Source organism: Semicossyphus pulcher, unplaced genomic scaffold (assembly GCF_022749685.1).
Source record: "Semicossyphus pulcher isolate SPU_LCO1_2020_fin unplaced genomic scaffold, fSemPul1.0.p SCAF_21, whole genome shotgun sequence".
Taxonomy (NCBI): domain Eukaryota; kingdom Metazoa; phylum Chordata; class Actinopteri; order Labriformes; family Labridae; genus Semicossyphus; species Semicossyphus pulcher.
In genome coordinates, this window is record NW_027211695.1 from 1659268 (window position 1) to 1687017 (window position 27750).

At 42.3% G+C, this 27750-nt stretch overlaps 1 protein-coding gene across 3 annotated transcripts in view; it reads left to right on the forward strand.

Annotated features, from left to right (window-relative positions):
- Positions 1-27750, forward strand: part of LOC138600540 (NACHT, LRR and PYD domains-containing protein 12-like) — a 154961-nt gene that overhangs the window by 37556 nt on the left and 89655 nt on the right. For 2 of the 3 annotated variants that reach the window (XM_069671985.1, XM_069671984.1), the window contains exons 2-11: positions 1588-1683; positions 1814-1924; positions 2712-2819; positions 2945-3023; positions 3116-3344; positions 3547-5350; positions 5896-6069; positions 6350-6517; positions 7878-7924; positions 8105-9719. In XM_069671985.1, coding sequence (XP_069528086.1) covers positions 1619-1683; positions 1814-1924; positions 2712-2819; positions 2945-3023; positions 3116-3344; positions 3547-5350; positions 5896-6069; positions 6350-6517; positions 7878-7924; positions 8105-8667 — 3348 coding nt within the window. In that variant the 5' untranslated portion in view covers positions 1588-1618 and the 3' untranslated portion in view covers positions 8668-9719. Of the gene's footprint in view, positions 1-1587; positions 1684-1813; positions 1925-2711; positions 2820-2944; positions 3024-3115; positions 3345-3546; positions 5351-5895; positions 6070-6349; positions 6518-7877; positions 7925-8104; positions 9720-27750 lie in introns of those variants that run through there. The other variant, XM_069671983.1, reaches the window with a different exon arrangement.

Genomic DNA, 27750 nt, shown 5'->3' on the forward strand with positions numbered 1-27750 from the left:
ATAGAGGCACGTGGGTTTTAAACTTTAAAAGGCACTAATCTATATTAACTTAAAGTAGATACAAGTACAGTTTACAGTTTAAATTACACTACAATATGAGCTATGATTTATTGATAATTTGATCCGACTTTGAGTCATATTTAGAATATTTGCCACCCTCCTCTTATATTAATCCACATGAAGTTTTGTTGTTTGAAAATATCAAGTTGGTATTTAAATCTAAATTTTCTATCTTCCGCCGAGAGGCGCTCAACTTCAGAAGTTGCTGTCACAAGGAATTATGGGTCATTATTTTCTTGTCTCCTTCTGTAATGTGTTGTCCAGTGTCTCCTTAAAGGAGACGATGAAGGAAGCAACGAAGCTCCTCTTGTGTGGGGTGCAGCAAGATTAGGAGATCAATATATAAACAAAATCACAAGAGGGAATATATCTGAAGTAGGGTTGTCGACACCACGGTAAAAGAAAAGTAGAAACACATTTTCTATACTATTGGTTTATTTTATTTTATTTTATTTTATTTTATTTTATTTTTTTTTGTCTGTTTGTTTTTTTCTGTTCAATGTCACTATCTTGTTTGTCATGTTAATCCACAACAAACAAAAATAAAATAAAATAAAAAATGATGAGAAAGATTATGATTGCAGTGTTGCCGCTACATACATTTATTATTGCCGCCGCTTCTTCAGATTTCTATAACGTGTCCTGAAGTTGCAATTAAGGACTCTGCAGAGATGTCCGCTCCAGATGTTCGGCCGTCCGCCCGCTCTCCTCGTTGAGTCAGAGCACTGAAACAGTGACAGGAGTCACAGGATATCAATCACACGTGAAGTCGTTGCAACCAAATAAACAACAACATTGATTGTTGCTGTTTATGTATGTCCAGAGTAACAATTTGAAGTTCTAACTAAAGTGACTAAAATGAAGCCTCCTTTGATTGGATCAAACTTGATTGATGTCAGAACAAAGTGAGACGTTTGAGCAGAACAACACGTTCAGACGGAGTTGAAATAAAGACGTTACAAGTCCATTCAACGAAGACACACCTGCTTCTTCTTCTGCTCCTCTTTCAGCCCACATGGCTCCTGGTGACTCACAGGCTGAATGTTGAAGGAAGTTATTAGAAGAAGTGTAGAAATGTTGTCGGGCTAACTCAACTGTTGGCACGGCTCCAGTTAAACTGTTGCCGGGCAGAGTTTGTGATGTCAGCTCTCCTTTCTGATTGGTTCATAACGGCTCATTTCTGACTGTTACACGACTTGAATCCGTAATCTTTATACACACGTTACAAACTGCACACGTCACTGTGGTCAGGAACCTTTATTAGAACATGAACTGTAGATCAGAATGTGTGTGTCAAATACTGACATGTTAAACAGCAGTTCTTCCTCCTGTAAACTCATTCAGTCATTAAACCCTGAGATACCTGATCAGTCAGCTGTTAGCAGGATTTCTGCTCCTCACACAAACTGTGTCAAAAAAGAATCAGCTCACATCTTCAGTTAAAACACTTCCACGTAGGATCCACCTGTGTATCCTCGCTCTTCTCTCCTCCTAAAGCCTCTTCTCTCCTCTCCTTGTCTCCTCCAGGTGTATTTAAGAAATACGCAGATCCTCCATCATGGCGGAGGGGGAAGGATATCCGGGTCAGCGGAGGAGAAAGGATGTTAAGGAGGAAGGATTAATGTAATAAGATGCACCCAAACTGTCCATTTCACAGCTCAGCACTGACTTCACTCACACTCACTGTCACACCTGCTGCTGAACAGGTGAACAACAGCTCACTGTAACTAATAATGTTGTTTGTTTGTATCAGGACGCAGAAGCAGAGACCAGACGCTCCTGGACCCAGCTGTGTGTCCCTGAAGAGTGACCGGTCTATGGGTCGCTTTATTGACTTTAAAGGAGACCAACCTGCTGATGGAAGGTAAGAATGTACTAAAGCTATTAACATGTGAGCATCACTGTCTTTAATGCAACTTCATTTTTTAAACAAGCGCAATAGCAGCTAGTCCAAAAAATAATCCATATCATGCGTAATGGCTCCAGTCCGTCTTCACGCGGGGAACAATGTGGCCGTGTGTCCATGCCTTGCACAGCCCCGCACTGACTGGTCTCCTGACTATAATAATGATGAAAATATATTATTCACAGGTGCATTCACGGATGTTTTTACAGACAAACACATTTTTGATCGTGATCAGTGTAAACACAGAGCGTGACAGCCCTATAATACTGCACAGCAGTTACCACCAGCTCTCTGCAGACTATAATATTACTCTTACTGCGCGTTGCCGTTAGTGCTTTTGTTTCTGAATTAGGTGCGTTTTGCCACGAGGCTCATTTACATAGAAAGGACCCAATTTTTGGGCGCGAATGTCTGAATCATGATTCATTTAAATACGTGCACACAGCACGGGAGCAGAGACGCTGTTTGCTCTGCAGCACACTCTGGGGTGCATTTGACCCTCTGCGTGTGCTTGGAGAATGAGGCAGAGCCTCTTTTCTTATTTGCACAGGTTTAGGGCGCAAAAGCTGTGCAGTCCTATATTGAATTCCCCACTAAGATATTATCAATAATTCATTTCACTTTTGAATTAATCAGACAAGTTAAAGGAGGAGTTAGACTTTCTCCAGCTTCAGTTTTCTGACGGTCACACCTGCTGCTGAACAGGTCAACAACAGCTCACTGTAACTAATAATGTTTGTATCAGGACGCAGAAGCAGAGACCAGACTCTCCTGGACCCAGCTGTGAGTCCCTGAAGAGTGACCGGTCTATGGGTCGCTTTATTGACTTTAAAGGAGAACCTGCTGATGGAAGGTAAGAATGTACTAAAGCTATTAACATGTGACCTACATTCATGTTCTGTAATTTCATACTCATGTCAGAACACCTTTTGTAATCTGTGTCAGTAAATGTCCTTAAACTTGATGTTTCCTCCACAGAGTTCAGCAGCAGAGCTCAGAGGTTCACAGCGATCAGTCAGCCCAGCTCCATCAAGCCGACCTGGACTCCACATTTATGGTGTGTAGCATCCGTCTCCATGCTGCCCTCAGACTGACTGATGAATCACTCGTTGTGTTCTACCAGTTTAAATGTTTCTTATTCTGTTCCAGCTGCTGGAGGAGAACATCGTCACATTTGTGAAACGTGAGCTAAAGAAGATCAAGAGGGGTCTGAGTCCGGATTCCCCAGCATGCCTAGAGATTCAGGAGGAGGACGAGGAGGTTCTGGACAGTAAGGAGGAGGAGCAGAGGAGGAGCAGCAGAGAGGCATTTCTGAAGATCACTGTGCACTTCCTGAGGAGAATGAAGCAGGAGGAGCTGGCTGACTGTCTGCAGAGCAGTAAGAGAGCTTTTACAGATTACAGGTTTTTTTGGACATTTCCAAACGCTGCTTTAACATGTTGCACAGATCTGTATCAGATCAGATCATGATCGTTCCTAATGAGCTGAAAAAGCTGAGGACGAAGTCAAACTGCACAGCCACACTTTATTAAGATCTGCAGGATCCACTTATTGACATCATGTGTTGTTTGTTCATTCAGGAACTGTTGCTGCAGAGTGCCGACAGAAACTCAAGTCTAACCTGAAGCAGAAGTTCCAGTGTGTGTTTGAGGGGGTCACTAAAGCAGGAAACTGGACCCCTCTGAACCTGATCTACACAGAGCTCTACATCACAGAGGGAGGGACTGGAGAGGTCAATGATGAACATGAGGTCAGACAGATCGAATCAGCATCCAGGAAACCAGACAGACCAGAAGCAACCATCAGACAAGAAGACATCTTTAAAGCCTCACCTGGAAGAGATGGACCAATCAGAACAGTGATGACAAAGGGAGTGGCTGGCATTGGGAAAACAGTCCTAACACAGAAGTTCACTCTGGACTGGGCTGAAGACAAAGCCAACCAGGACATACAGTTCATGTTTCCCTTCACCTTCAGAGAGCTGAATGTGCTGAAAGAGAAGAAGTTCAGCTTGGTGGAACTTGTTCATCACTTCTTCACTGAAACCAAAGAAGCAGGAATCTGCAGGTTTGAAGAGTTCCAGGTTGTGTTCATCTTTCACGCTCTGGATGAGTGTCGACTTCCTCTGGACTTCCACAACAATGAGATCCTGACTGATGTCACAGAGTCCACCTCAGTGGATGTGCTGCTGACAAACCTCATCAGAGGGAACCTGCTTCCCTCTGCTCGCCTCTGGATAACCACACGACCTGCAGCAGCCAATCAGATCCCTCCTGAGTGTGTTGACGTGGTGACAGAGGTCAGAGGGTTCACTGACCCTCAGAAGGAGGAGTACTTCAGGAAGAGATTCAGAGATGAGGAGCAGGCCAGCAGAATCATCTCCCACATCAAGACATCCCGAAGCCTCCACATCATGTGCCACATCCCAGTCTTCTGCTGGATCACTGCTACAGTTCTGGAGGACGTGTTGAAGACCAGAGGACGAGGAGGGCTGCCCAAGACCCTGACTGAGATGTACATCCACTTCCTGGTGGTTCAGTCCAAACTGAAGAACATCAAGTATGATGGAGGAGCTGAGACAGATCAACACTGGATTCCAGAGAGCAGGAGGATGATTGAGTCTCTGGGAAAACTGGCTTTTGAGCAGCTGCAGAAAGGAAACCTGATCTTCTATGAGTCAGACCTGACAGAGTGTGGCATCGATATCAGAGCAGCCTCAGTGTACTCAGGAGTGTTCACACAGGTCTTTAAAGAGGAGAGAGGACTGTACCAGAACACGGTGTTCTGCTTCGTCCATCTGAGCATTCAGGAGTTTCTGGCTGCTCTTCATGTCCACCTGAAGTTCATCAACTCTGGAGTCAATCTGATGTCAGAAGAAACAACTAAATCCGGGAGGTCTAAAGCAAAGAGAAAAAAATCTGATCCAACGTGTTTCTATCAGAGTGCTGTGGACAAGGCCTTACAGAGTCCAAACGGACACCTGGACTTGTTCCTCCGCTTCCTCCTCGGTCTTTCACTAGAGACCAATCAGAATCTCCTACGAGGTCTGCTGACACAGACAGGAAGTAGCTCACAGACCAATCAGGAAACAGTCCAGTATATCAAGACAAAGATCAGCAAGAATCTGTCTGCAGAGAAAAGCATCAATCTGTTCCACTGTCTGAATGAACTGAATGATAGTTCTCTAGTGGAGCAGATCCAACAGTCCCTGAGATCAGGACGTCTCTCCACAGAGAAACTGTCTCCTGCTCAGTGGTCAGCTCTGGGCTTCATCTTACTGTCATCAGAAAAAGATCTGGGCGTGTTTGACTTGAAGAAGTTCTCTGCTTCAGAGGAGGCTCTTCTGAGGCTGCTGCCAGTGGTCAAAGCCTCCAACAAAGCTCTGTATGTGCACACATCACTATCCAGGTTTAAAAGGTATAATCTCGAAGATTTCCATTTAAATAAATGTCTGTTAAGTCTCTATCTATCGCAGAATCTATCGCTACAATGGTGTTTGAGCCTACTGATGAAAGCCTTTGCATTTGCAGTATATAGTATTATTATGGGCTGGGTGTCTGTGGCGGCGCCCAGTTAGTGACGCGTTCTCCATCAGCCAGCAGTGGTTGGTCTGCCAGAGAGGGTAGGCGGAGCTAAGCGGCTGCTTTTCCGCTCTCTGCAAGTGTTGCGAGTAAACAGTAATCTACTATGGCTGAACAAACAAAGAAAGATGGATGACTACAGATACAACTTCAACAAGAAGTGAAAATCCAAAGAACCAACCGGCGCCAACCGTGGACGTCTGGTTAAACTGGGAAGTGTCATTCTGCAATTTCTGTTGAGCCAGAGAGCATTGAACTGAAATCTTCGAGATTAGACCTTCAATATAGCCTTTCTGAAAAAATGAAAGAGTGACTGTTCGTGATTGCTTTCTCGTGATTCTCTTTCAGGCTGAGTGGCTGTAAACTGTCAGAGAAAAGTTGTGAAGCTCTGGCTTCAGTTCTCAGCTCCCAGTCCTCTGATCTGAGAGAGCTGGACCTGAGTAACAACAACCTGCAGGATTCAGGAGTGGAGCTGCTTTCTGCTGGATTAAAGAGTCCACACTGTACACTGCAAACTCTCAGGTAATGATTCAACAATTCTTACAGGTTAACTTAGTAAACTTTCTTTACATTTCTGGAGTTGATTGATGATGATTTGGCTGGTTGTGAACATTTTACAAACAAATTATGCCAGGCAGCCAGTACAAGTATGACATCAGAGCTCTGACTGAATCAATTATCTTTTTAGTAATATAGTGCCAGAGTGTACTCTGTGTTATATTATTTACAGAGACACAACATGAATCCACCATGAGATAGAAACACTTCTTTTGTGTGTGTGTGTGTGTGTGTGTGTGTGTAGTCTGTCAGGCTGTCTGATCACACAGGAAGGCTGTGCTTCTCTGGCCTCAGCTCTAAGCTCCTCCCACCTGAGAGAGCTGGACCTGAGCAACAATCATTTAGGAGAACCAGGAGAGAAGCTGCTGTATGCTCGACTCGAGGATCCACGCTGCAAACTGGAGACACTGAGGTACCTTCAGACAGACAGACAGACGCTCTCACGCTGTCTCTAACTGAGAAACTCTGGTTCATGTTTAATGGTGGATGAGTGAAGGTGTGATGTAGATTCTGACTTCAGGTACTTTCTCTCTCCTGGAAATGTCCGCACATTACCCAGAGGAGATGCATGTGAAAACACAAATGCCTGAATCAGTTTGTGGCGATCTGCCAATAATATTTGACAGGTTTTTGCTTTGCTTAAAATTCAATCGGCAGTTTTACGTTTGAGGTATATAAATATCTAGGGATATTCTATATCCTATATCCTATATACAACCGGCCTGTGGGTGGCGCTGTAACGCAGCCACACAAATACAACATACCGGAGAAGAAGAAATAGAGCATGCGTATAAGTGTCGATGGTGCAAAATATGAGTGGAACTAGAAAAGAGACCTTTGTGTGGACTGACGACGAGGTTGAACTTCTGCTTCTGGTCTGCAGAACGAGCGCGACACTGTAGTCCGCCATAGTTGTTGTTGTTGTTGGTGGTGGTGGGGTTAGCGCATGCACGACGTACGGAGGCGGCGCGATTCAAGAAAGATCCGTATAGGCTGTACACACGGAAACGCCAGGGTGGCATTTAGGGATTTATCCACTCTGGGAGGCGGTTTCAAAAATTAGCGTATACGGGCTCCTGAAACGCCGGTTCCGTGTGGACGAAACGACCATACGACAAAAAACTTTGGCGTTTACTCCTAAACCCGTCTCCGTGTGGACATGGCCTGAGTCTTCGTGGTGTTTTAGTACCCTTATCAGGCTCCTCATCTCCCAAGTAGGCCTCTCCTTTGTTTGAGCCACATGGTGAGGTCCCAACAACTGGAAGCGTGGCCTGTGCGTGACGGCTGCAGGACGTGTTCATTTTCATTTGAAATGCATGAACACAGATGAGAGTCTTCACGCTGCTGGTGTGACACGCACGTATCTCGCGCGACTCACACGCTGAAAATGTAGAGAATAGGAGGCTCGCCTATTTTTACCACGAGAGTAAAAACACACAAAGTACACAAAGTATCCAGAGCCATGTAGAGAGAGAGTCACGTCAGTGGAGGTCCAATATGCTCCATGATCCGCCATTGCGATGTCGCAACTCTCTCTCTCCATGGCTCTGAAAGTACCGTCACTCACTCACTCACTCACTCAGTCAGTCAGTCAGTCAGTCACATACAGACTCATGTGTAGGGCTGACCCCGGGGATTAATAAAGAGTCCCTTCTTCTATTGTTTTCCACTCCGTCTTTGAATGTACGTCCAAATTACACGTAGTATTGACATCAACACAAACCATCATCAAGGTGAGCACATGTGAACACAGCTTCTGTTTCTTCCTTCAGGTTGGACCATGGTGGACTTCACAGACTGAAACCTGCTCTGAGGAAACGTGAGCGCGTTTTAAGTTTGATTCATGAGAACACAGCTGCACATGCTCAGTGATGAATTTCAATCAGTGCTGTCAAACAGTATTCTAAGTTTGATTGACTCTCAGTAACTGTCAGTAAAGTTGTTCTTGAATGAACAGATGATAACCTGCAGCTGTGTCGTGTCTCCTTCTCTCCATCAGACGCCTGTGAGCTGGAAGTGGACACAAACACAGTGAACAGAAAACTCAAACTGTCTGACAACAACAGGAAGGTGACACGGGAGGAGGTTCAGTCATACCCTGATCATCCAGACAGATTTGACACCTGGCCTCAGCTGCTGTGTAGGACTGGTCTGACTGGTCGCTGTTACTGGGAGGTCGAGTGGAGCGGAAGGGTTAATGTATCAGTGAGTTACAGAGGAATCAGCAGGAGAGGAGGCAGTGAGGACTGTGTGTTTGGATGTAATGATCAGTCCTGGAGTCTGTTCTGCTCTGATGGTGGTTACTCTGTCTGGCACGGTAACAGAAGAACACAACTCCCTCTCTCCTCCTCCTCCTCCTCCTCCTCCTCCTCCTCCTCCTCTGGTAGAGTAGCAGTGTATGTGGACTGTCCTGCCGGCACTCTGTCCTTCTACGTAGTCTCCTCTGACACACTGACCCACCTCCACACCTTCAGCACCACCTTCACTGAACCTCTGTATCCTGGGTTTAAAGTGTGTTCAGATTCCTCAGTGACTCTGTGTAGGTCAGAGGAACTCTGCTGACTGAACTGAAGGCTTAAATCAAGAAGAAACTGGACTTGGTTGAACAGGTCCATTAACCAAACGTTGTCACGGAGGGTTCTGGTAATATCACAAAGGCAGCAGAAAGTATGATCCCTACATTAAAGCATAACTTGTCAGCTTTACTCTCTGTGGAACGTTTGTTCTTCTGACTACAGTGAAGAACATTACGAAAGAAAGGAATGATCTTGTACATAGTGTGAAATGTAGTATCCTGTAGGGCTGTGCCATATCATATCGTTCACATTATACTGGTATAATTTTTTTTACATGATAAGAAAGTGTCACGTGTTTCTTCTGTTCTTATTTTGTTTCGTTAGTTGTTTTTAATAATGTAAAGTGACTTTGAGTACCATGAAAAGCGCTATATAACTAAAACGTATTATTATTACTATTATTAAGAAAGTCCTGCTTCTTATTTCCTGTTCCTAGAATGTGAACATTTAAATAAAGTTTGAATTTTTGAACATTAGGAGTTAACTGATAATAACCAATCTGTATGTTTTTATTATACTTTCCTTTAAGTTTAATATTTCATGTTTAGGCCTATTTTGGTCATTTTTTGATAAACATGTACTGTCACTTTAAGAGAGCGCACCCCGGTGCATGTACTTCTGTGACGCTGTTGTACGCTGGCAGTGTGTAGAGGCTAGACTAGCTGTGGAGTCACACGGGTTTTATACCGTGTCCTGTCCTGTCACGTTTTCTGTTCAGTGGATTAACATACTTGTGACACATGTGGAATAAAGTTTTGTGTTTTCTCAACTCTACAACGGAAACCGAGTGGATTTGTAAAACTTCAGCGATTGGACACGTGTAAGCCAAGGCTACCAGCTAGGTCATGTTTTCTGCGGTAACACTCTGACATGAAGTGGTTGAGAGTAAATACACACTAGCACTGTGCGGTCTATCACATTAAAAACACAATGCAGCATTTTTAACGGGACTCGTCGCTCCGTCAACAGTCAAACACAATACAGCAGATTCCACAGATAATAATGAACACACTGTAACACTGTCTCTGCCCAGACTAAAGCCACTTACTTGGGATGGCTCTCTGTAGCCACCTGTGTGTTCGGCCCGGTGTTGGGCTGGGTCCTCAGCTTGAACACGGGTGGATCCGTGGACGTGTTGTCCGATGGTTTGGGCTGATAAGAACAGCTGACGAGTTAAAGGAGAGCAGAGAGCAAACCCTAAAGAGTGGAAAATAATAAACATTACTATTAATACAATTATTAATTCACTGTTTGTGTTTGATCTCTCAGATAGAGAGCTGCAGGTGAGCATTATCACCTTACAAATATAGTGATATGTGATATGATAGTCTCATTTTTTATTTTTTTTGACCAAACCAACATTAGATGAATTTTAACGGACTTACTGAAGCACACTTCGCCCAACATATTGTAAATACGAAATACACACTCCTACAGCATTCCTCAGTTCGGTCCAAGCGTTACAAACGCAACGAATGCCTCCTGCTCGTGAACAGACCGGAAGCACTATACACAGAGCTAATGCAGCATCTTGCTAGCTTACCCACACTCGCCTTAACAAAAGTACAAAAGGAGGTTATAAAATGACTCCATATTAATACACATAAGGAACAAAGTATATACAAACCTTGTGCCCTCATCAGCCAGGTGTTTCACCGGCTAAAAGTAGCGTGTTGTTTATCGTTTAGGACGACGCACTTGCCGTTTTTAGTTTTACCGCTTCTTTGCTTTTCTCCTACCGGCACCACCCTTTCAAAATAAAAGCACCGGTCCTAATTATGTTACTAACAGGAAAGTATTCACATAGCCTTAATTATTTAGGTAATTTACAACACGATCAGAGAGAAGTCCTCTGTGTGGACAATAACTTTCAGCAGTGCTGTCTCAGTGCTGTGGTGGACTCTAAATCCTGACTGAACATGTTGTTATGAAGAAAGTCACAGAACTGATTAGACACTACTTTCTCCAGGATGTCTGTTTGTGATAAAGTGAAGGTTAGATATCATTCTATAGTTAGCTAAGGTGCCTGAATCAAGAGTCAGCTTCATTGCAACTACTTTAAATGACTGTGGTACCTGTCAATAAAGACATATTGATCATATCTAGCAAAGCTAACTAAGGGAAAGACTTCCTTAAGCAGCCCAGTGTGAATCAGGTCTCAGAGACAGGTAGATGGTTTAGATGAAGACATGATGGTCAATATTAGAAAACAGACCAGGTTTAAATCTGCTCACACGTTCAGTCTCTAATGTTTAAATGTGATCATTAGAGAAGCTCATGCAGTCACTAATACTGAGGGCTGTAGCAGTCTGCACCTGAACTGCATGAACACATAAAACGGGGCTCAAATCACAAAACGAAAGCAGGTTTAAACACACATCCAGACGCGTGAAACTGCTGATCAGATGTAAACCAGGAGCTGAATATTCTGTGTGAGGATTCACATTGTCCTGCTTCTGTCACTGAAGTGAGTCTTACCTATTGTCTGTTCTGTTGTAAGTTTTAGATTGATTATCTGTGTGTGGCTTGTAGGAGGAGAAATAGAAGGCTCTTTATACAGTGAGCCTGTAGGAGGCGCTGCTGCTTCACACAGCAGCCCAGCAGCGGCTCTGTGTGTCGACACGGAGCCATTAGAGACCGTCGTGTGGTTTTACAGAGCTTCAGTCTGTGGCCCAACACGCTGCAGTGAGACACTCTGAAGGCTTCATGTGGAAAGAGGATTATTTCTAATAAATAAACTCTTCAAAGTCAACAAATGATTTCATATCAATCCATCCATGTTTATTTATGTAGCGCTAAATGCTAACAACAGCTAAATATGATCCACGAGGACTTTAACTTTGAACTAATATGGCATCAATATGTGTGTAAAGACAAGAGTAGTTGCGTGATGTCCACAGGCACGTATCACAGCAGTATATTGTAGATCAGTGTGTGTAAAGACGTGTTCAAACACTGAAGCTGACACAGTGAATAAATGAAATATGTAGATAAAGATGGCTGTTGTGTGTACGTTCTCACACAACCATCTCTAGTGTTTATAGAGAATGGTCGGGCAGACGGGCGACGGTGCCTCTCCTGTCGGCTAAGAACAGGAAACTGAGGCTACAATTCACACGTGCTCACACATTAAGCAGGTTGTCAAAACGCTGCCTGGTCTGATGAGTCTCGATTTCTGCTGCGACATTCGGATGGTCGGGTCAGGATTTAGCGTAAACCCCATGAAAGCATGGATCCATCCTGCCTTGTATCAGCGGTTCAGGCTGCTAACAGATATTTTTCTTGGCACACTTTGGACCCCTTAGTGCCATTTGAGCATCGTTTAAACGCCACAGCCTGCCTGAGTATTGTTGCTGACCGTAAGAAAGGCCTAGTGGTTCCAAAAACACAGTTCAAGTGAATTATTTTGTTGTGAAAGAAATCCAGCACTCCCGGGCAGCAGTGTTTACAGTGCATGCCTGGCAAAAACAAAGACTGGAGAAAAGTAGTACTTATAAAATGTCTGTGAAGGTCGTCAGTCATCCAGGTCATGGTAAGCTTAATCCAAAAGGCAGCTGGACCTGGTTGAAGTTCTTGAAGACGTTTCACCTCTCATCCGAAAGGCTTCTTCACTTCTGACTGACTGAGCTCGAAATATAACGGCTCAGGTTAACGACTCACCCTTGATTACACATCTGTTAGCATACTAATGACCTACAGAGGCTCATAGATAGTATCTGCTGATTTCTGCCTTTTACTAGGTTCCACATATATGTTAGTTGTTTGATACGTTTGGAGACCAAACAGAAGAAAACATCTCATGTGTCTGTTTAATGAGCTGATCGGATTCTTTAGATACACTGATCAATTATTATGTAGACTCAGAGAGACAGACAGAGATAATAAAGTCAGAATAAACGGTAAGACTGAAGCATGCGGAACATAAACATGACGTCTGAGGGCTCACTGGCTGCTCTGAGAGCAGATATTGTGCTGGGATCAGACCACTGCTCCTTCCTCTGCTCAATACAGGGAGAGAGCTGCGTCTTTATTTCACCATGCTAACAATGCTTAGTAGTTATAAGTGATAATTATTTAAATAACTGGTGAAAGTTAACAAAGACTAAATATGTGAAAAATGTGTGAGGACAAAATGGCGACACAGCAGACACTTCCTGTGTCGCAGATATCTATGATTTAATATATATGTCTCTTCTTGTGGCTCTGACTACGGCAAGCTCTTTTAACACTGAATCAGTTGCAGAAATAACGATTGTAGAAATCAACAACTGCTTTTTGACGAGTGTGAATTCCAAGTCAACATATCTATCATGTTGACTAGTTACAATTCTAATTAATGATATCTATAACTTAATTCTCACTGGTCAAAATGTTCATTATTAATATCAACAATTCAATTTCCACTCGTGGCAATATCAACTGTTGTTATCAACAATTCAATTCTTACTAGTAGCAATGTTCATTGTTGTTATCTACAATTGTTCTTACATTACAGATATCATAAATGGAATACTAGAGATCTAAAATTCAGTTCTGACTAGTCAAAATTAAATTACTGATATATTGCTGTGGAATTTTCACGAGTCAATTATATTTGAGATATTTGAGATATCTACTATTCCCTTGAATTTTAGATATCAAAAAAGGAATTTACGCTAGTTAAAAACGTCACTGAAGATATCTTCTGCAAATGTAAACCACAAACAGACGTCACGTCGCTCTCTTCAAACACACCAGACTCCATTCACAAATCAGTCATTTAACCTCACAGCACACAGGAGCTGCTGCTGCTTTTGCTGCATCGATCTTGTTGTGTTATTGTGAGACGTTGGTTTCTTAAAACGTAACTTTGAGTCCAACACAGAATAAAACAAACTCCAGGCAGCAGTGTTCTTGATTGCGCGCTCCCTTCGCCGTAAAAATAACGATGAATGAAAATAACGTGTGAAGAGTTGCAAGGAAATCTTTTGTAGCAGAGACAAACTTTCTCTCAGATTATCTGCTGATTTCTGCATTTTCGTAGTTCCCAACATGTGGACAGCAACTCCCATGATCCCCCGCTCCTTCATAACTTCACAATCAATGCGTGACTCCAAGTTGACCCTCCAGGACGCCCTGCCCTCACCTCCCTGTGAGAACACACCTGTTAATGCAGCAGTGTGACAGCAGCGCCCTCGTGTGGACCGGCTGTGTAACTACAGTCACTGCTGCCTGCCTGCTGCTGCTCCAGTCTGTGCTGAGCAGAGTTTTTACTGTCATGTTCCACATGTATGTTGGTTATTTGATACGTTTGCCTGTTCGGAGACTACACAGAAGAACACATCTCGTGTGTCTGTTTAATCGGATTCTTCAGATCACTGATCAATTATTATGTAGACACAGACAGACAGAGAGACAGACAGTGATAATAATGTCAGTATGAGCAGTAGGACTGAAACATGTGGAACATAAACATGATGTCTGAGGGCCGACAGAAAGACGAGCAGGAAACAGAACGAGCCATCAGACTGTTTCCTGCGTCAGGACTTTTTACTTTCACTTTCTCTGGTTGTGATGCAGATCTGTTCTCCGTGTTGAAGCTTTGGTGAGTGACACTTTTCTCTGTTTTAAAGACTCAGATTAATTCAAGTGTAACAACAGCTGGATGCTAACAGTTAGCAACCGGGCTCACTGGCTGCTCTGAGAGCAGATAGTGTGCTGGGATCAGACCACTGCTCCTTCCTCTGCTCGATACAGGGAGAGAGCTGCGTCTGTATTTCACCATGCTAACAATGCTAATGCTAACCAGGGAGGAGGGGGAGGCTGTCCACATCAGACACTAAACTTAAGTGTTAATTATTCAAATAACTGGTGAAAGTAAACAAAGACTGAATATTCACAGACGAAATGGGAGGGGGGAAGGGTGGCAAGTGTTGCAAACTTCCAATTAAAGGGTGAGGCCATATGTTACGTGGCTCTCGCTCCAGAGTGCGGTCGAGAAGTCGAAAGAAGTTACTCCCTCAGTCCTTTCCTAACCACTTTTCCTTTACCTCGATTGAAAACGTCAAGAGGTCAAGGAAAGGTGTGAGAAGCATCCAAAAGGAGCAAGTAACAGACGACGGCGCTGCTCAGAGAACTCGACCGCACTTTGTGACTGATGTCACGTGGTTCTGTGGTGTAAAAAAAAACTACAATCTACCGATGATGGACTACAAAGAGCGCGTCTATCGCCCGGTGCTTTCTCACCGTGCTGTTTAATTGAAGTCAAAGAAACATGGATAACTCTGTGAAATATCTGACCTCATTAAAATGTTTACAGTGTGTGAAGCAGTACGACTTATCTTACAGGCTGTTATCTTTAATTTATTTGTATTAATATGACTGTAGTCTACTCTTGTTCTGTCTTACTATGAGCTTTAAGTAATGTGTGAAGCACACTAAACTGCGATCTAACACACTCCACCGTCGCAGATGATTATTTATTCATTGATCATATGACGGGCAAAATAATCTTATTTTCGATATAAGCCTCGTAAACGTCATTAAACAGAAGAAATATCACGTCATAGAGGCACGTGGGTTTTAAACTTTAAAAGGCACTAATCTATATTAACTTAAAGTAGATACAAGTACAGTTTACAGTTTAAATTACACTACAATATGAGCCATGATTTATTGATAATTTGATCCGACTTTGAGTCATATTTAGAATATTTGCCACCCTCCTCTTATATTAATCCACATGAAGTTTTATTGTTAGAAAATATCAAGTTGGTATTTAAATCTAAATTTTCTATCTTCCGCCGAGAGGCGCTCAACTTCAGAAGTTGCTGTCACAAGGAATTATGGGTCATTATTTTCTTGTCTCCTTCTGTAATGTGTTGTCCAGTGTCTCCTTAAAGGAGACGATGAAGGAAGCAACGAAGCTCCTCTTGTGTGGGGTGCAGCAAGATTAGGAGATCAATATATGAACAAAATCACAAGAGGGAATATATCTGAAGTAGGGTTGTCGACACCACGGTAAAAGAAAAGTAGAAACACAGAATTTATTATTATTGTTTGCTGTGTTTTCACAGCGTCAAGCTGAACAGAGCAGATCGTTCCAAACAGGAAGTCACACACGAAAGCAGCACACAGCATCCGGTCATTTCAAAATAAAACACCATGTTCAGACTCCAGCTTGTTCCATTTATTTTAAGATCGACTCTCTGAAAGCTCGACAAAAGAACACTTTTAATGAAGTAGTGCACTCAGCCATGGTAGAAGCGCAACAATCACAGAATGATTTCCAGCCAGAGTCTGCGCAGTAGAGATCGGCGAGTGAAGCGGCCGTAGCCACTTCCGCTAACCCAAACACACACTTAACTTACCGAAACAAGCAGCGAGGATCCCGCACGCCGGCGTGTTTAACAGCAGAACAGCTTCTTGTGTTGGTCTGAGGTTAAAGGTCACAGGTATGGAAACTTCACTGACTGTAGTGATTGTTTTAGTCACGTTTCCACTCGCGGATCGTCCTCCGCTCTGCTCACCCGGAACTGATCGGCTGCAGGAGCCGAATTTGTCAACAGAGCTGTCAATCATCATTTTGACAGCATCAAATAACTCATTAAAAATAAACTTGTCAGAAAAATGAACACTTGGACGTGAATCAGCACGATAAGAACTAACTATAATGACAGAAACCATGTTGGAGAAAAATGTATCGGTGTGTATTTTGATCTGTGAGGACTTCCTGTGAGCAGCAGAGGACGACAGCTTGTGTTTTTATTTGACTTCACCTGGTAATTCATCTGGTGAACCCCTCTCCGTCTTCAGACAGACTCAGCCTCTCTGGGATGCTCTCTTTATACCCAGTCATGTTCCTGACCTGTTGCCTGTTAATCTAATTACTTGTGAGATCTTCAGGTGTTTTCAGCATTTCACACCTTTTCCAGTCTTTTGTCGCCGCTGTCCCAACTTCTCTGAAACGTGTTGCTGCCATCAAATTCAAAATAAGTTTCCAAAAATGATGATATATCTCAGTTTCAACATTTGATAAACAGGAACGTTACTAAAATCACGAGTTGCAGGTTAGATGTCAATGGAGGCGGAGCCAACAGTCAGTCACACCTGAGAGAAGGTGTGTCTCACACAGTCATGTGATCACCTGTGTGTTTCTGTCTCCACAGAGAGCTGACCACGTGGAAAGGTCAGTTTGTTCATCAGACTCTGCAGGAAGCTTCCAGAAACATGGAGCCACCACAGGGAAGAAGAAGAAGAAGAATGAGCAAAGACGAGCCTCCTGATCTGTCCGAATTAATGAACAATCTCAGTGAACATTCAGATTCATTCATTCACGGATTTGGAAGCAGTGAAAACAGGATGAGAGCGATTGTAACAAAGATAAAGGAGATCGCTGATGAAGTAGAAGAGACGCAGCGCACAGCAGATAAAGTCAGACTTGGAGGATTTGTATCTGCTGTTGCAGCCGGGTTAATTCTGGGTCTGGCAACCGGGGGGTTGGGCTTGTTAGTAGCAGCAGCAGCAGCAGGAGGTGCTGCTGTCGTTGGTACAAACATAAGAAAAAGATTCATAGAACGCGGAAGTGCAAAGGCCGTAGAAGAGCTGGGAACAGAGTTCATGAAGCTTGTTGAGCCGCTGAAGGAAACCCTGGAGGACATACAGACGACGTGTGAGAAGCTGGAGGAGGAATCCTCTGAAGGTCAGGCCGAGCGCGCTCTGGAAGGGATGGAGAAGTTTCAGAGGACTCTGAGACGAGTGGCTGAACTGAGAGCAGAGACTGAACAAGTTTTGGATGTAGCTGTAGATCTAAAGCAGATGATTGGTGACCTGCCGAGGCTCATTGTGAGCTTCTTCAGAGTCACTGCCGCACCTGAGGAGGATCAAAAGTTAACAGACGCCATCATCAAGTCAGCTGATCAGGTTGTTGTTACTTTTGATGAAATGAAACAGAGACTGATGGACCTAAAGAGTAGGGGTTGACCAGTTAACCCTCCATGGTTCACATGATGATGAAAAAAGTGTTGTTTTGGTCATAAAATCGACCAAATATTCTTAATCTAAAAAGGACCCCCCACAAACGTTTTCAGGGTACTTTTTGGGGTGCGTTGCTGTGAGGCAACTCTGTGCCATAATTGTAAGTAATGAAAAAAGAGAGTTATTGTTTTAAATGTGAACAAAACGTATATAAATTTAACAAACATGGAAAATACTTGATAGCCTCAGCAGGTTACAATCAGTGACTGTATATATAGATCCCGCACGCTGGCGTGTTTAACAGCAGAACAACTTCTTGTGTGAGGCTGAGGTTCACAAATATGGAAAGCTCACTGACTGTAGTGTTAGTGTTAGTTACGTCTCCTCTCGCCGTTCCTCCTCTACTCTGCTGCTCGGGAACAGGACGCTGCAGGAGCCCCATTTGTCAACAGAGCTGTCAATCATGAGGCCACACCCCCTTTTTATAGCATTAAATTACTAATTAAAAGTAACTTTCTCATATTTGACGTGTATTTAGATTTTATAGTTTGACTCATGTCCCATCTGTTAACATGGAGGAGGCGGGCTTTATGAGCTATACTGCAGCCAGTCAGCAGGGGGCGACAGAGAGGGTTTGGCTTCACTTGTGTCGGCCATCTTTTTATACAGTCTATAGTTACAATCTGTGCCATTTGAAATGTTCCAACATAAAAAAAACTCTTTTCATAAGACTGCATGTCTGAATGCTGCCTTCAGGCAACATTGTACCATTGTGGAGAAACCTCCTGGAATGAAGGAGTCGTTTATTTTAAGCATTAAAGTATTTGTTATTAGTATATATTCCTTATTTGTTATTTAATTTTATTGAGCCTTTATTTAAACAGGTAATTGAGACAAGCGGTATCAAGCGGGGAATTAAGCCGGACAGCTTTAAACTCTGTCGCCGTGTGTTCAGGTTGATGGGGCAGAGTAAGAAAAGGCCTTTTGACCGACTTCAGGACAGACCGGTGAAGTGATGAAACCCTGGGAACATAAGCTGTAGCAGCACAATACCAAAATGGTGACTCCATAATGGTACAGTGTTTTTGCATTTTAAGTTTCCATTGCTTAATTAACATAAAGTACGTTAACCTTTATGCTTCAGTAACAAAAAGTTCCTCTGAGACTGTTAGCAGACAAACATGTCTGCGTCTAAAAACTGCCATCAAATTTATTCATCAATATTTGTTTCCACTTTCACTGAACGAAATCTTTTCAGTAGCTTCAGTCCTGTTCATTAAAACCAAAACATTATACATTTTCAAAACTTACCTGACTTACCTTAAAAAATATCTAATTAACACAATGGGAAAAAAAGATATATATATTTATATATTTATTTTTACAGTGTACTATTAAAAAAGAAAAACAAACCAACTTGTTCCCTTAAGGACAAAAATGTCCACCTCAAAGAAACTGCCATCTAATGAATAAATATGCTCAGAGTCAGACGGTTGTTGATACTTTGGATGAAATGAATCACAAACTAGAGGACTTAGAGGATGATGGAAACCAGCTGCAGTGAGGAGCAGGAAGTTAGAACATTAAAACACTTGATTTGGAAGGAGGAGAAATGTTGTTTACTATAAAACAAGAGGTCATTTTACATCACAACAAACATGGAAATAGAAGAACTATAATATCGTACGTTGTTGTTGTTGTGGTTTCATACACTCTGTTCAGTTTTGTTAAATCTGGAGATAATATTCAATAACACTATTTTAATAATAGTAGTTTAATATTTTAATGTCATTTATAAATCATATTGTTTCCTTTTTTATTGTTGATTAAATGTATAAAGTTGTTATTTTTACTGTTTTAAGTCCTTTTGCACAATAATTTGTGTTTGATACAAACGTTCTTTTTATTCTGATGGTTTCTAATAATTTTCTCTTGTTAACTTGTTTCATTGAACTTGTGTTGAAATGATTTCTCTTGTTTGTTAACGTGTCAGAGTGTAAATAAACAACATGCTGTAAATAAAACACCAATAAACACTCGTTCCGTGTGGTGATTCACCTGTTCTTTAGGGGTGGGACAAAATATCGTCGTCCTGACTGGTGTGATCCAGTTATCGTATCGCTGCCGCCAAATATTGATATTTGAATTTCAATCACATTCTGCAGCCTAAACAGATCTCTCTGCCAATTTGAGTCACAAGTGAAAGTGAAATGTTTGTGGCTGCTCGAGTCAGGGCTTTCCAAGCGGTCTGAAGAGATCGTCTGTAGAAATGTATTTGTGGGCTCGATGCCTCAGAGAATGAAATCCTCTTGGTTCTGTCAAACATCAGATGTAGAACGACTCGCTACCAATCCCAGCTCTGCAGACGCGGGAACACTTGTGTCCTCATGAGTTGTCGTTCTGTGTATTGTCCCGTCTTTTATCTGGACCTTGACTCTGTAATACAGTTTTGATTGATGTCTCACTGAAATCGTTGGAGTTGGCTGATTACACTAAAGTTCTCTGTTTGTCTGAAGAACGACAGGATGACTTCAGGGGACTTCTTTTTGAAACATGGAACTTTATAAACATATTTTGGGCTCTAAAAGACAAAAAGGTAAGAACAGGTTTAGAACTGTTTTTGTCTGTGACAGGCTTTAATTTAATTCAACATGACAGACAGGATCCCTTCAGAGACAGACCTTTCTGCTTCCTGTAAACCACAAACAGACGTCACGTCGCTCTCTTCAGACACACCAGACTCCATTCACAAAAGCAGTCATTTAACCTCACAGCACACAGGAGCTGCTGCTGCTTTTGCTGCATCGATCTTGTTGTGTTATTGTGAGACGTTGGTTTCTTAAAACGTAACTTTGAGTCCAACACAGAATAAAACAAACTCCAGGCAGCAGTGTTCAAACTTTCTCTCAGATTATCTGCTGATTTCTGCATTTTCGTAGTTCCCAACATGTGGACAGCAACTCCCATGATCCCCCGCTCCTTCATAACTTCGTGTTACTCCTTCGCGTGACTCCATGTTGACCCTCCAGGACGCCCTGCCCTCACCTCCCTGTGAGAACACACCTGTTAATGCAGCAGTGTGACAGCAGCGCCCTCGTGTGGACCGGCTGTGTAACTACAGTCACTGCTGCCTGCCTGCTGCTGCTCCAGTCTGTGCTGAGCAGAGTCTTTACTGTCATGTTCCACATGTATGTTGGTTATTTGATACGTTTGCCTGTTCGGAGACTACACAGAAGAAAACATCTCGTGTGTCTGTTTAATCGGATTCTTCAGATCACTGATCAATTATTATGTAGACACAGACAGACAGAGAGACAGACAGTGATAATAATGTCAGTATGAGCAGTAGGACTGAAGCATGTGGAACATAAACAGACCTCTCAGGTTTCATCAAAAGCTCAGAGTGAGATTTCATCTGTTCAGGCCGCAGTGACTCAAAATGTTGTAGTTTCACCCCCTCGCCCCCTCGCCCCCTCGCCCCCTCGGCCCCTCGCCCCCTCGGCCCCACCCAATTATTTTTGCTATTTAAAAACCAGTTCAATTTTTCATACCGTTCATAATTGACCAGCACAAATAGGAATGAAAACAATGGGCTAATTTGATAAGACAAATTGAATCAGCTGATTAACTGTTTTATTTTACATTTTAAGATGAACAGAACACTTTGACCCCAAATGAGCCCCTAGAAAACAGTCTTCAATTAAAAAGGTATTCAAACATCATGAACCGTATAAGAAATATAACATATAATATATAATATAACATAATATAATATATCAAATATACATCGATGGCGAACTTTCTGTTCAATCAATCACTGCAGAGGTGGCAAAAGTGCTCACACTCTGTCCTTAAGTAGAAGTCCTGATACTTGTGTGAAAAAAGACTCTGGTAAAAGTAGAAGTACTGATTCAACTCCTTTACTCAAGTGAAAGTAAAAAAGTACACGCTCTGAAATTTACTTCAGTACAAAGGAAAAAGTAAAAATGATTTTTTTTATGTCAATGATTCACAATACTTGTTTTGATAACTTGGCAAAATGAAAAACTAAAACTGAGTGCTGTCAGTCGATTAAATGTAATCTGGTTAATCAGTTTTAGGCTTTGATTAATCACGATACATTGCCTTTGTAAAATACCCCTCATCCATGCAAGTTACCAGTTACTTGACTAAAAAGTTATTGAATTACTTTATAAATGACTCCATGTTAAAGTGATTATTACTGTATAAAATTACGTTTTACATCAGTTTAAATATTTGCTTTAATTTGATCATTAAAGTGCACTATACAACTATATTATTGTTGCCTACCTACATTTTCTTTTTCTAGAATTTGCATTTGAACACACCATGATGACTTTTTTCGTTCACCGTCGCGTAATGGTCATTTTTCTGAGCCGACCTTGAACACATCATAATATCACCTTATGGCACCTCGGTTAGTTCGCTAAGTAGCTTTTATTCTGCGGATTTCAACACGGATAACTATTTTTAACTAACGAGACTTGCTGCAATGTTTGAGTGCACTTAAGGAGGCTGCTTTAAGCAGAACGAGCCATCAGACTGTTTCCTGCTTCAGGACTTTTTACTTTCACTTTCTCTGGTTGTGACGCAGATCTGTTCTCCGTGTTGAAGCTTTGGTAAGTGACACTTTTCTCTGTTTTAAAGACTCAGATTAATTCAAGTGTAACAACAGCTGGATGCTAACAGTTAGCAACCGGGCTCACTGGCTGCTCTGAGAGCAGATAGTGTGCTGGGATCAGACCACTGCTCCTTCCTCTGCTCGATACAGGGAGAGAGCTGCGTCTGTATTTCACCATGCTAACAATGCTAATGCTAACCAGGGAGGAGGGGGAGGCTGTCCACATCAGACACGAAACTTAGGTGTTAATTATTAAAATAACTGGTGAAAGTAAACACAGACTGAATATTCACAGACGAAATGGGAGGGGGGAAGGGTGGCAAGTGTTGCAAACTTCCAATTAAAGGGTGAGGCCATATGTTACGTGGCTCTCGCTCCAGAGTGCGGTCGAGAAGTCGAAAGAAGTTACTCCCTCAGTCGACGACGGCGCTGCTCAGAGAACTCGACCGCACTTTGTGACTGATGTCACGTGGTTCTGTGGTGTGTTCTGTACCGGTTGAAGACGTGCGATGGAGGATCCACTGATCCCCATGTAAAGTGCATTACAGTAGTCTAGCCGTGTGATCACAAAGGCGTGAATTACTGTTTCAAAGTGCTGTCTCTGGAGAAACGGTTTTATCTTTGCCAGCTGCCTTAACTGGAAAAAGCCTGTTTGCACCACAGCTTTAATCTGGCTGTCCAGCTTAAGTTCTGCGTCCACCTTTACCCCCAGATCATTTACAACAGGTTTGGCGACTGGGGGGGTAACAGAGGTGCCACCAAAGACCATCACTTCAGTCTTTTTTTCATTAAAATGTAAAAAGTTTAGAGCCATCCAGGCCTTGACATCATCTAAACAATTTAACAGTGGCTTAAGGGAGCATGAATCAGCCTTTTTAAGGGGGACATAGATCTGGCTGTCATCAGCATAACAGTGGAATAGAAAGCCGTGCTTCCTGAGAATAGAACCAAGTGGGAGAAGAGACAAGGAAAATAAAACAAAACTTCTCTGAAACGTGTTAAAACATAAAACAATTACATTTCTCAGTTTCAACATTTGATGAACAGGAACGTTACTAAAATCACGAGCTGCAGGTTAGATGTCAATGGAGGCGGAGCCAACAGTCAGTCACACCTGAGAGAAGGTGTGTCTTACACAGTCATGTGATCACCTGTGTGTTTCTGTCTCCACAGAGAGCTGACCACGTGGAAAGGTCAGTTTGTTCATCAGACTCTGCAGGAAGCTTCCAGAAACATGGAGCCACCACAGGGAAGAAGAAGGAGGAGGAGAGGGAGCAAAGACGAGCCTCCTAATCTGTCTGAATTAATGAAGAATCTCATCAAACATTCAGATTCATTCATTCAAGGATTTAGAAGCAGTGAAAACAGGATGAGAGCGATGGTAACAAAGATGAAGGGGGTAGTAAAAGAGACGCAGAGAAAAACAGATAAAGTCAGAACAACAGGAACCGTTGTTGGAGGAGTGGGAGTCGCTGCAGTCTGGATCATTTTGGCTCTGGCAACAGTGGGGGTGGGCAGCTTGTTAGCAGCAGGGGCAGCAGTAGCAGTAGGAGGGGCTGTTGTCGTTGGTGCAAAGCTATCAAAAAGAATCATAGAAAACGGAAGTGCAAAGGCCGTAAAAGGGCTGGGAACAGAGTTCATGAAGCTTGTTGATCCGCTGAAGGAAACCCTGGAGGACATACAGACGACGTGTGAGAAGCTGGAGGAGGAATCCTCTGAAGGTCAGGCAGAGCAAACTCTGGAAGGGATGGAGGAGTTTCAGGAGACTCTGAGACGAGTGGCTGAACTGAGAGCAGAGACTGAACAAGTTTTGGATGTAGCTGTAGATCTAAAGCAGATGATTGGTGACCTGCCGAGGCTCATTGTGAGCTTCTTCAGAGTCACTGCCGCACCTGAGGAGGATCAAAAGTTAACAGACGCCATCATCAAGTCAGCTGATCAGGTTGTTGTTACTTTTGATGAAATGAAACAGAGACTGATGGACCTAAAGAGTAGGGGTTGACCAGTTAACCCTCCATGGTTCACATGATGATGAAAAAAGTGTTGTTTTGGTCATAAAATCGACCAAATATTCTTAATCTAAAAAGGACCCCCCACAAACGTTTTCAGGGTACTTTTTGGGGTGCGTTGCTGTGAGGCAACTCTGTGCCATAATTGTAAGTAATGAAAAAAGAGAGTTATTGTTTTAAATGTGAACAAAATGTATATAAATTTAACAAACATGGAAAATACTTGATAGCCTCAGCAGGTTACAATCAGTGACTGTATATATAGATCCCGCACGCTGGCGTGTTTAACAGCAGAACAACTTCTTGTGTGAGGCTGAGGTTCACAAATATGTAAAGCTCACTGACTGTAGTGTTAGTGTTAGTTACGTCTCCTCTCGCCGTTCCTCCTCTACTCTGCTGCTCGGGAACAGGACGCTGCAGGAGCCCCATTTGTCCACAGAGCTGTCAATCATGAGGCCACACCCCCTTTTTATAGCATTAAATGACTAATTAAAAGTAAACTTTCTCATATTTGACGTGTATTTAGATTTTATAGTTTGACTCATGTCCCATCTGTTAACATGGAGGAGGCGGGCTTTATGAGCTATACTGCAGCCAGTCAGCAGGGGGCGACAGAGAGGGTTTGGCTTCACTTGTGTCGGCCATCTTTTTATACAGTCTATAGTTACAATCTGTGCCATTTGAAATGTTCCAACATAAAAAAAACTCTTTTCATAAGACTGCATGTCTGAATGTTGCCTTCAGGCAACATTGTACCATTGTGGAGAAACCTCCTGGAATGAAGGAGTCGTTTATTTTAAGCATTAAAGTATTTGTTATTAGTATATATTCCTTATTTGTTATTTAATTTTATTGAGCCTTTATTTAAACAGGTAATTGAGACAAGCGGTATCAAGCGGGGAATTAAGCCGGACAGCTTTAAACTCTGTCGCCGTGTGTTCAGGTTGATGGGGCAGAGTAAGAAAAGGCCTTTTGACCGACTTCAGGACAGACCGGTGAAGTGATGAAACCCTGGGAACATAAGCTGTAGCAGCACAATACCAAAATGGTGACTCCATAATGGTACAGTGTTTTTGCATTTTAAGTTTCCATTGCTTAATTAACATAAAGTACGTTAACCTTTATGCTTCAGTAACAAAAAGTTCCTCTGAGACTGTTAGCAGACAAACATGTCTGCGTCTAAAAACTGCCATCAAATTTATTCATCAATATTTGTTTCCACTTTCACTGAACGAAATCTTTTCAGTAGCTTCAGTCCTGTTCATTAAAACCAAAACATTATACATTTTCAAAACTTACCTGACTTACCTTAAAAAATATCTAATTAACACAATGGGAAAAAAAGATATATATATATATATATTTATTTTTACAGTGTACTATTAAAAAACAAAAACAAACCAACTTGTTCCCTTAAGGACAAAAATGTCCACCTCAAAGAAACTGCCATCTAATGAATAAATATGCTCAGAGTCAGACGGTTGTTGATACTTTGGATGAAATGAATCACAAACTAGAGGACTTAGAGGATGATGGAAACCAGCTGCAGTGAGGAGCAGGAAGTTAGAACATTAAAACACTTGATTTGGAAGGAGGAGAAATGTTGTTTACTATAAAACAAGAGGTCATTTTACATCACAACAAACATGGAAATAGAAGAACTATAATATCGTACGTTGTTGTTGTTGTGGTTTCATACACTCTGTTCAGTTTTGTTAAATCTGGAGATAATATTCAATAACACTATTTTAATAATAGTAGTTTAATATTTTAATGTCATTTATAAATCATATTGTTTCCTTTTTTATTGTTGATTAAATGTATAAAGTTGTTATTTTTACTGTTTTAAGTCCTTTTGCACAATAATTTGTGTTTGATACAAACGTTCTTTTTATTCTGATGGTTTCTAATAATTTCCTCTTGTTAACTTGTTTCATTGAACTTGTGTTGAAATGATTTCTCTTGTTTGTTAACGTGTCAGAGTGTAAATAAACAACATGCTGTAAATAAAACACCAATAAACACTCGTTCCGTGTGGTGATTCGCCTGTTCTTTAGGGGTGGGACAAAATATCGTCGTCCTGACTGGTGTGATCCAGTTATCGTATCGCTGCCGCCAAATATTGATATTTGAATTTCAATCACATTCTGCAGCCTAAACAGATCTCTCTGCCAATTTGAGTCACAAGTGAAAGTGAAATGTTTGTGGCTGCTCGAGTCAGGGCTTTCCAAGCGGTCTGAAGAGATCGTATGTAGAAATGTATTTGTGGGCTCGATGCCTCAGAGAATGAAATCCTCTTGGTTCTGTCAAACATCAGATGTAGAACGACTCGCTACCAATCCCAGCTCTGCAGACGCGGGAACACTTGTGTCCTCATGAGTTGTCGTTCTGTGTATTGTCCCGTCTTTTATCTGGACCTTGACTCTGTAATACAGTTTTGATTGATGTCTCACTGAAATCGTTGGAGTTGGCTGATTACACTAAAGTTCTCTGTTTGTCTGAAGAACGACAGGATGACTTCAGGGGACTTCTTTTTGAAACATGGAACTTTATAAACATATTTTGGGCTCTAAAAGACAAAAAGGTAAGAACAGGTTTAGAACTGTTTTTGTCTGTGACAGGCTTTAATTTAATTCAACATGACAGACAGGATCCCTTCAGAGACAGACCTTTCTGCTTCCTGTAAACCACAAACAGACGTCACGTCGCTCTCTTCAAACACACCAGACTCCATTCACAAAAGCAGTCATTTAACCTCACAGCACACAGGAGCTGCTGCTGCTTTTGCTGCATCGATCTTGTTGTGTTATTGTGAGACGTTGGTTTCTTAAAACGTAACTTTGAGTCCAACACAGAATAAAACAAACTCCAGGCAGCAGTGTTCAAACTTTCTCTCAGATTATCTGCTGATTTCTGCATTTTCGTAGTTCCCAACATGTGGACAGCAACTCCCATGATCCCCCGCTCCTTCATAACTTCACAATCAATGCGTGACTCCATGTTGACCCTCCAGGACGCCCTGCCCTCACCTCCCTGTGAGAACACACCTGTTAATGCAGCAGTGTGACAGCAGCGCCCTCGTGTGGACCGGCTGTGTAACTACAGTCACTGCTGCCTGCCTGCTGCTGCTCCAGTCTGTGCTGAGCAGAGTCTTTACTGTCATGTTCCACATGTATGTTGGTTATTTGATACGTTTGCCTGTTCGGAGACTACACAGAAGAACACATCTCGTGTGTCTGTTTAATCGGATTCTTCAGATCACTGATCAATTATTATGTAGACACAGACAGACAGAGAGACAGACAGTGATAATAATGTCAGTATGAGCAGTAGGACTGAAACATGTGGAACATAAACATGATGTCTGAGGGCCGACAGAAAGACGAGCAGGAAACAGAACGAGCCATCAGACTGTTTCCTGCGTCAGGACTTTTTACTTTCACTTTCTTGTGACGCAGATCTG